Below are 9947 nucleotides of genomic sequence, written 5' to 3' on the forward strand. Positions count from 1 at the left end.
GTCAACGGATGTGGTCTGGGTGATTTTCATGACATGAGGATGTGGTCTCATAAGAGCTCAATAGGTTGGTACTGCCACCAGCTAAGTGGAAAGTAACGGATCATCATAATGGTGTTTTAAGCAGCACTTACGTGTTGTGTGAAAAGCCAGGAAACATATTGCACTGAAGGAGAGGCCAGAAGTTATCTTATTGACACTCACCTTATCACCTTAAAACAGCTTGGATATTAATATTTCCAAGTCGAAACAAAAAATTATCTATCACTAAGTATTTATACTTCATAGTGTTTTTAAATGCCTTTTGGAGAGGTTTGGGAAATTGGACATTTTTTATTCTTTAATTATAATTCTACATTCCGTGACTAGAGCTATGTCTTTGTCCCCATTTTTGATCAGCTAGTTCAAATAATAATGTGAGAAATTGTGTAAGCAATAATATTATCTGCAAGGCAAAACGTAATTAGTGCAGTGATAGTCATTAGGAGGACAGCTTGTAAATTGACACCATTGATCTCAACACTGCAGCAATTACTGGTAAGCCTGTGACATGTTACTTTCAAACCTGTAATTTTCTAAATCATTTGTTATCACACCATTTTGTTTGTAATAACAATACAATTTTGTGTTTCATATTTAGATTTTATGATTTGGGCTTCAATCATAACATCCACTATTGCAAAAAAGAGGACTGTGGACTTCTTACTCATAATTTGTAATGTGTGACAATACCAGCAAAGGTCTAATCAGGTCCCTGTCATTAAATGAGACTTGCAGGGTGCGGCATGAAACTGGAGGCCTGCAAGTACTGACATGACCGGCCGTGTTTTTATGGTGGGGTTTGTTTGTCAGGAAAGACTTGTGAAAATATTACTTTAGAGTCAATGTTCTCTAGATACTGAACCTATTGTCCCTTGGCTTCGTTAAAAAGAAAAGGCACTGGGTGGCAATGTTGCTGTAAGACATATAATCACACTACAATGACGCTTACAGTGGTTTTATATTTCTTCTCCTTTCAGAAAACTGCATAGTCTGGCTGTTGACAGACCAAATTTGGATTAGTAAGTCTCATACGTATTATCTAAAGATGGGCAGATTGGCAGATTGGCTCGTGCAGAACAGGGGCAAGATTGAGAAAGGTCTGGAGATCATGGGGCAAGCTTCTGAGGTTCTGGCAGCCACTGTGGGCCAGCTTCATCCTATCTTGGAGGCTGTCTTTGTGGCCTCCGCTGAAATCCTTAGCAACCCGGATGGGAATGAGGCGCGCTACCTGACTGAACAGTTTGACCAGGTCAATCAGAAGCTTGTGGGTATCCAAGATGAGATTGATAAAATTGCACTGGAGCTTCAGAAGACCTCCATGAACAGGCAGAACTTTGACCAAGAGGCCCAGATGCTCAGTCAGTATGAAAAGTACCAGGACTTTATCAAAGCTAAGCCTAAATTTAAAGAGAAGAAGATGGAGAAGTTCCTCATTCAATATGATAACACAGGTCGTGACTTGAATTTAGATGCCCTGTACAATTCTGTCACAGGAGAAAACATGTCAGGAGATCCCATGCTGGAGACAGTAGTTGCAACAGAGCAGAGAAGCAGGAGGGCAGTTGAGGATTTTTGTGCGAGTCTCAAGAAGCTTTTCGTGGTGGGCATCATTGCAGTCATGGGCCATGCTGCCCTAAAGCAGGGGGTAGTTGGGGATGAAATGGTGAAGAAGTGGCAGGAGCGCATGGAGGATGTGGAGAAGCGTATGAAAGCTGCAGTGGACGACTGCACTGAGAACTTTGCAGATCAAGCCAAGCTGGACATGGAGCACAAGCTGCAGCAGACACCTGGCAGTGTTGACCTTGACTTCACCAAATCCCTTTTGGATTCCCTTGTTAAGAAATATGACTGGGTGAATTGGTCCATCAGAGTCTTCAATGATAAGGAGCGCATTTTCTTCTACAACTGGTTCGCAGGGAAAAATTACCATGGCAGTGGGGGAGGAGCTAACTACTTTGACGTGTTGACCAAGAACAACATCAAAGTGGTGATCTCTTTCAGTGTTAACCCAAAGCCTATCAACCAGAGCCAGATTCAGGAGCAGATTGAGGGGCAAAAGCTGAAGGGGGACATGATGCACGTGGCCCTATCTTTGAGCACAAGCTTCCCCAACTGTTTGGTACACGCTGTTAGCCCCTATAAGGAGGTGGTGGAGACCAACAACTTCCATGAGGATTGTTATTACTATGGAAAACATAAAAGAGCCTACCTCTGCATTCATCCTGAATAGTTACGCACAATTCAGAGTAATGCAGATTGTTTTAATGGGGAAATACCAAATACAATTCATAAATGTTTATACCTGAATTGTAATGTTGCACATGCAGTATGCTTGTAATCTGTTCTGTGTTGTTGAGGCTGGAATGTAAATTGCTGTCTTTCTTTTTTACATTATGATTATAAATGTACATTTATTTTCTCTAGTGATAAAAAGGCAGGCTATTTTCCACATCAAATTCATCTTTGTGCGTCTGTGTTTCAGTTGTTCCGACTCAGAGCCTACAGTGTTCAGGGTTAGGGTTAAAACCCACGTAATATTTATATTAATAAATACCCTGCAATAAACTGAGTTACATTCCAAACATGCAAGCTGCTTTATGCAAAAGAATTAGGGCAGTAGCAGTCTACCCATGTAGGCCTACTTCAGACAATCTTCTCATATAATCTACAGAACTCTTTTTATTTTCTGCCTTAATTTGTAATAAACCAAATGTATTAATGATTTTGATACCACTGGTCTTCATTATACTGAATGATGCCTTCAGATAGTAGGCAGCCTATGTGTAGGTAACCCTACCCTATAATTTAAGAGGGGAGCTAAATTTGAAGAAACTTCTTGTCCACACTACCATGAAAAGTCAATGTATAACAATCTGTGGGGTCAATTTGTGGAATGGTCTGGCTGTTGAGCTCAAACAAAGCACCAACATTGTACAATTTAAGAGGATGTACAAGAATGAATTACTTAACTATTACAGAGTGGAGGATGAGGCACGCTGATTATCTCGGGCTATACTTGATTTCTTAATTATTATACTTGATTTCTTAATTATTATACTTGTTTTCTTAATTATTATACTTGATTTCTTAATTATTATACTTGATTTCTCATTTATTGTTCTTACATACACATGGACACATGTACGTGGGTATGTATGTATGGATGCTGTTACATTTGGATTATATGTTTATTGCAATTACTGATGGGGGTAGGAGTAAATAAGTTTTTACTTCTTCCTACTCCTTTTTGAACTTCAGGTGCAAGACCTATGATCACATTGTTGTCATTATATTTTTTCTTATTTCATTCATAAAATAAATATACATGCATTGTGGTTATATATATATATTGTTTTTTCTTTTTTCTTATTTGACTGTCTTACCTGAAGGTTTCAAAATAAAGATAATCAAATCAAAATCAAATCAAACCCCCATCTGGTGGAGTCAGGTTAATGTATAGGGTGACTAGATCCAAAGTGTTGATTTGAGTTGATTAGTATCACGTGTGGGACAGGGGGGATGGGACGGGGTTAGCGATTTATTACTTAAAACCTTTGATTCTAACATGCAAACCAAATTAAATAAGAAGGTTGTATCTGGCTATATCCAATTTTCTGATTTTGATTCTGGAAAGTTATGCAAATTCTGGCATATTTTCATATTTTCCTATGCCTAATTTCAGAAAACTGGGGGAAGTTTTATGGTGATAACTATTTCTTGAGAAGAAAAGGGTCCCGCACTGTCCCGATAACTATTTCTTAAAATGTGTCATCCTATTCACCTATAGGTGAAAATAACAAAATGTGTAATAAATAAATATGAAAAGGATACTCCTGTGGAAGGGTCGGTACTTTACTTGAAACAGCTTAATATACTGTGTAGTATAGGTATGGCTTTGCCTATTCATTTGGTAATCATTGTTGGGGAAAACTTCTGGGAACTCAGATTAGGGAATCATAGCCCACATTTGGAGCTCTGGCTCATGGACTTCCGTCTTATGTTGGTATTGCCATTAACACGGTAACACCTGAATGCAGCCTGCCACTGACTGTATACCAACTATAGAATATCAAATTGAGATTCTGGTTGGCTTATTTACATTACTGGTCTGTGGTCAGGATCTTGAAACAGAACCTGTATTCTCAGTTGAGATTTTGTATTGTATTGACATCAGGGTTCAGCCAATACTGTTCTTGTCAGATGACTTCTTATTGTGAAAAATGATTAAATCATGATTAGACACCATTCTTCAGGTATAAAACCCCATGATCCCATCATAGAATTACACCATTTGGTCCAAGAACCCCCGGAGTTAAGGTGAGTGTCCCGCTGCGGTGCTGCATTTCTATTCCTGTGATTAGGCGTTTTACATTTGGTTGCATGTCAAAATGTTGTCTGTTTTATAAGACTCATCTGGCCTGGGCATCAACTCTTTTTTCCACCGCCCAAGTTTTTTCAGTTTTTCTTCTTCTCCGTCACTCTGGGTGTGCCTCGATCTGTAACCCGAGACACGTAGTGCGGAAACACTTTAGCTGTTCCGCAAACTTTCTAAGGTGAGTCCATTTCAGCTCAGTCAGAGTAGCCTATTTGTTTGCAATTGTAGTAGCCTATACTCTTATACTGTAGTACTCAAATAATGTACTCCTACATTTCAAAGATAAAGATTTAGTGACCCCGTTCTGTCGACTTCGTTCGATACATAAAAGAGCCTAAAACCTTTACAGATTAGTTCGTTATTCTTCTTGAATCACTGTACAGAGTAGAGTGCTGCGTCGACGTCGTTATTGACATCTTTAAGTTGTTGTTTATTAAAATTAACGTATATGGGACTGGTTTTCACATTTGTTTTGTAAAGGGCGCAGGGACTCAGGGTATTACCTCTCATTGCAGTTGCATCAGATTGGACAGGAAATACATTTCATACTACAAATTAATTCAACAGATTACCTATTCCAAAGGAAACGGGAGCATTGCTTTTATTTAAAGACAAATTAATAATGCCCACACATGTTATATGAATTATGTAAAAATGTAAATAGTGAGGTGTTGGAGTCACAAAGGGATAACAAAAAAATCAAAGGGAAGCTCTGCACACTCAGATCTGCGCACAATCAAAATATCTATTTTGCAAGCTTTCGGTCTACTGACCAGGCATCATTATTAATTATGTAACAAATATGATAAGAAAACTTAAAAAGAGAAACGCATGAAGACAGAGAGGAAGGAGCAACCCCGGCCATGATTGCTTAAATAGATGACACTTTTTAATGATGTAATGTAACTCCCTCCCTTTGTATAATGACTTTCCAAATTGTCAAATGTTTTTCTGACATGCTGAAGGCCAAAATAATGATTCGTCTTAGGCTATGCGTCTCCACCTAGCAATAGTGAAGGGTAAGAGAAAGTCAAATGCATAAATTCAATGAAGATCCGCACAGCAGCAAGGACATGTATACCGGTATTCTAAAATTCTCCATCTATTTGCCATAACTTTACACAAGGGAAGACATGAATGCTGCATAGTAGCTACCTTTGTTTTGTTATTTTCAACTTAAAATGTATTCATTTTTGAGCTAACCGCTCCATTACGCAGCTATACAGTATGTATGTATACACGTCTGTCTCTGTGTCTGTATGTCTGAGCATGGACAGCTACAACACCTCGCCGATACTGCTGGATGGCACTGTTGAGCAGCGTCACACACACACACACACACACACACACACACACACACACACACACACACACACACACACACACAGAGGCCATGGAGGAGGGCTAGTATGTATACCGGTAGTTGCACCACTCAGTTCACTCAGGAGTGTTTTTTCATGAACGAACAATAAAACACACAAAGACAACAGACAAACAAGTAGACATAACATGTTTCCAGACATCATCTTATATGAATAATAAAATAAAATTATAAATGCTGTTGCATATTAAAGGGGGTTACACACAGTCATTATATTACTTGTTGTTTTGTTATTTTCAACATGGTTACAGTCACAAGAATGCTGTGTATCCTGACATCAACCTCAGCAGAAATTGATGATGTAAAACCAGCAAATGCTTTTACATCACACATTTTGCAACTCCTGCATGTACTTATTTAGGTGGGTAAAAATATGGTTTGACCCTAAAGAAATTGTAACAAAAGGTTTCTCAACTGATGTTTGTAGTATTAGGTGTCCTAAATAACATACTCAAAGTTTACCAAAGTTTGACCACCCGAAAGATGTTTTTTTTTTCAAGATGGCCGCCGTCAGTTCTTAAAAAACCATTACTCCTCCATTATTCATCATAGAAAAGTAATTTTGGTGTCTAACCCTATGTTTTGGTTATCTAGGAATCCAATTAGCATATATACATTTGAGTCAAGCAATTACAAGTACAATGATATATTAAAGCAATTGGTTATAATTAAGTTATAACAGTGTAATAGGACATTTCCCTTTTCTATAATGCCGTACTTCACATTCTGTTGAAGCTTTCAGGAGATTTATTTTGATACCATAACAATAAGGAATACATTCATTATTACTGGGCGGTACTAGACGGACTCCTAGACCCCAAAAACATAGGGTTAGACACAAAAAGTACTTGTCTAGGATGAATAATGAAGGAGTTAGGCTATTTTAATGGTTTTTGGACGCCATCTTGAAGATAACACCTTTCGGGTGGTCAAACTTTGGTAAACTTTTAGTATGTTATTAAGGACACCTAATACTACATAAATCAGTTGAGAAACCTTTTGTTACAATTTTCTTAGGGTAAGGTGCTTTTTTTTCATATATTTACCCGCCTAATTGTACCTTACTGGTCTTCTCTCACTGGTAGATTCCCTCTGTGTTGTTCAAGCATTACTCACTGGGTGTGTCCAGTCCCAGCCAGCTTTACATGTTCTATAAGCACACACTGAAACTCATTTTGCTGTTTGTCTCTATCTTTCCTTATCAGCATTCACTGAGGACTGAACAGCAAGACAGCAGGCCAGAGTCCAACTTGACCTCAATAGCTCTGTAAGTAAAACAAGGCCGTTTATTTATTCTAAATTATGTCTGGAACTATCGATTATTTCCTTTGTGATTACTGTATCGATAACCTTTTTGATTAATCGAATAATCAAGAAGCATTGCTTTGTTCCTTTGTTTAATTCTTTATATCAACAAATTAGTCTGACTACAACAGTGGTTTTCAACCAGTGGTCCGGGGACCATCATTGGTCCGGGGACCACCGGTGGTCCTTGAGGGGGCTCCAGGTGGTCCCTAGCTAAATACTGGAGAGTTTCGTTTTATGAGAGTTAAATTATTGTTAAAAAAATTAAAAAAATTACTTAATTTACAAGAAGTCTATACAATTAGAGAATGTTACAATTTAGGCATTTAGCAGACGCTCTTAATCCAGAGCAAGAACAAAAACAAGGCATGGGAATACATCACATAAAAAGCATTTATCATGAAACATGCGTAAGCTAAGAAAGTAACAGTGGAATATCGAATGTTAAAGATGGAGTGACAAATCATGACAATGAACACAATATTTTGGGCCGATCAAATCATTAGAAAGAAGAAAATAAAGGCAGGAGACAACACTATTTGTTTCTTATAAATTATTTGATCGGCCCAAAACATTGTGTTCATTGTCATGATTTGTCACGATCCGAGTTGGCTGTGATTATCGATTATTTTGTATAATTGATTATATTGATTAGTTTGATTAACTGTTGCATCCTTATTCTAAATGTCAACTATTTGGTAGTATTGTATTTGTTCTGTTATATCTTAAAAATCACACATAGTTCTAATGTCATAATTTCTTTCTGTTATTAGATTCTCCTGAACTATTTTCTCACCGTGTCAACAAAGATGTCTGACCAGCTACAGAAATTTGTTGCAGAAAAGAAGAGCGTGATTGAGTCTGTGATGGATGTTTTTGAAAAAGGATCTGAAGTAGCAGCCACTATTATTGGTGACCTCTTCCCTTTCTTTTCCGTTGCTGCACCAATTATAATGTTGTTCATGGACAATGTGGAGAGCAAAGAGGCTGTGTTCATGAAGGAGCAGTTCCAGAAAGTGCGTGATCGTCTGGATGTTGTTTCCGAGGGGATGCGGAAGGTCTCTGATGAGATCAAGAAAAGTGCTGTGGATGCCAAGTACTTCTCAGTGGAGGAGAATATCACTAACCAATTCCGGAAGTACATGGACATTCTCAATGCCAAGCCCAAGTTTCGTGAAGTCAAGAAAAAGCAATTCATGGATCACTTCGAGAGGGCTGGTGGTGCCCAAAACCTTCATGTCCTCTACCAAGCAGTGACAGGAGGAGGCACGTTTTCAGGTCCTGAATCTGTCCTGGAGATCATTCTTAACTATGAGGAGAAAAGTCGGCGAGTAGTGGAGGACTACTGCTTCAGATTAATGAAGCTCTTCTGTATTGGTATCATTGCCCTGATGGGCCACACTGCTCTAAAGGGGTATGATGATGAGGTGGAAGGGCTCCTTAATACCTGGAGCGAGAAGATGAAGGATATGCAATCCAAGATGAATGTTGTCATCGAGGACTGCATTGTTAGTTTTCCTAAACAGGCCGAGCTGGATTCCCGTCGTTTGGTTAGAGACCATTCTGACTTAACCAACCAACAGCTGGCTGATGCTATCATAGAGAAGCTGAAGAAGAAGTATGACTGGGTGTTTTGGTCTGTTCGCGTATACAGGTCACCTTCAGGGTTTTTTTCCAGGGGGGAATTCCACTGTCTAACAGGAAAAAGTCGTTTCAAGGTCGTTTCAAACGATGAGAAATTAAATGTTGTGATATCCTACAGTGCCTCGCCAGAGCCTGTTGACAGGAACAACATCCAGCGTCTGATCCAGGGCCAGAAGAAAACTACTCTGATCAGTGTAGCAGAGCTCCTGTTTGCAGAGCTGCCTGGTCCCTGTGTGGTACACACAGTCAAGACCCAGTGCAAAGACCTCGCCTGCTCTTGGAGCTTCACAGATGAGCTGCACTACTGGGAGGAATTCACTGAGAAGAACTTCTACATCTGTGCTCACTCTGCTTGAAGTGCTGAAGAGCTCGAAAAGGAGCAAGCTATACAACCAAACAGGCTTCCAGGGGACCTTTGTTTGCACTGACTTTGCTCTCATATAGCAGAAAAAATTACCTTTTGCTTCAATGTCTCACCCCATAAGCCATAACCCAGACCTGAGGCAGATTCTACAAATGCCTTCTAGACCAGTAGTTCTTGAACCAAAAAAATAAATTCATTTGGCCGTGAAAATTAAAATGTAAGATTATTTGGATATCCTACCCTACAGGATAGGTTGGCACTAAGGACATCTGGGGACCTCAATGTAAAATTGGCTATTTTGTACAATTATAAAATGTAAAACGATATTTAATGTAATGTAAAGTACACTTGATGTGGACATGCACGGTACATCATTATCAGACTTAATTTTATGCTTCAACATCTTGTTTATGCCCCAAAATGAGTGGATATACAGGTTTTGTAGCAATTGTACAAATATTGAATCTTAATTGTCAAATGTTTAAGCATGTTCTAATCATGTATACTTTACGTTACTTAAAAACGTTTTCCAAATATTTTATGTTTTTACTTTTTGGGAAGAAAATGCCAATTTAACACAGATGCTCTTCCTTGGTGCCCACCTATTTGAATCTATATATATATATATATATATATATATATATTGGTTTTTTGACACTTTGTTTAACAACACATAGTAAATGCATTTGATTTATAGTTGTTTACCTTCAATGAATTCAGTCTGCCTTTCTTTTCTTTCATTTGTTCTTTCATTTTCATTTACTTACTTTAGTAATGTCCAGAACAGGTGTCACATCTTTACCTGTGACTTTGTACAATAGATTGTGGAATTTAAGTGT

General features: G+C 38.4%; 2 protein-coding genes across 2 annotated transcripts; both read left to right on the top strand.

Moving 5' to 3' along the window:
- Positions 1 to 1084: 1084 nt before the first annotated feature.
- On the top strand, positions 1085 to 2269 carry LOC308310588 (protein rapunzel-like; the record flags this gene model as incomplete). Its single annotated transcript, XM_080756973.1, has 1 exon — positions 1085 to 2269. The coding sequence occupies one exon, from the start codon at positions 1085 to 1087 to the stop codon at positions 2267 to 2269; it is 1185 nt and encodes a 394-aa protein (XP_080613099.1).
- Positions 2270 to 4548: 2279 nt separating this feature from the next.
- Positions 4549 to 9401, top strand: LOC308311323 (uncharacterized protein). Its single transcript, XM_080758002.1, has 3 exons — positions 4549 to 4592; positions 7001 to 7062; positions 7874 to 9401. Exon 3 carries the CDS (start codon positions 7910 to 7912, stop codon positions 9098 to 9100), a length of 1191 nt encoding a protein of 396 aa, XP_080614128.1. The 5' UTR covers positions 4549 to 4592; positions 7001 to 7062; positions 7874 to 7909; the 3' UTR covers positions 9101 to 9401.
- The last annotated feature ends 546 nt before the right edge of the window (positions 9402 to 9947 follow it).

Source organism: Protomyctophum bolini (genome assembly GCF_963924005.1).
Source record: "Protomyctophum bolini genome assembly, chromosome: 23".
Lineage (NCBI taxonomy): Eukaryota > Metazoa > Chordata > Actinopteri > Myctophiformes > Myctophidae > Protomyctophum > Protomyctophum bolini.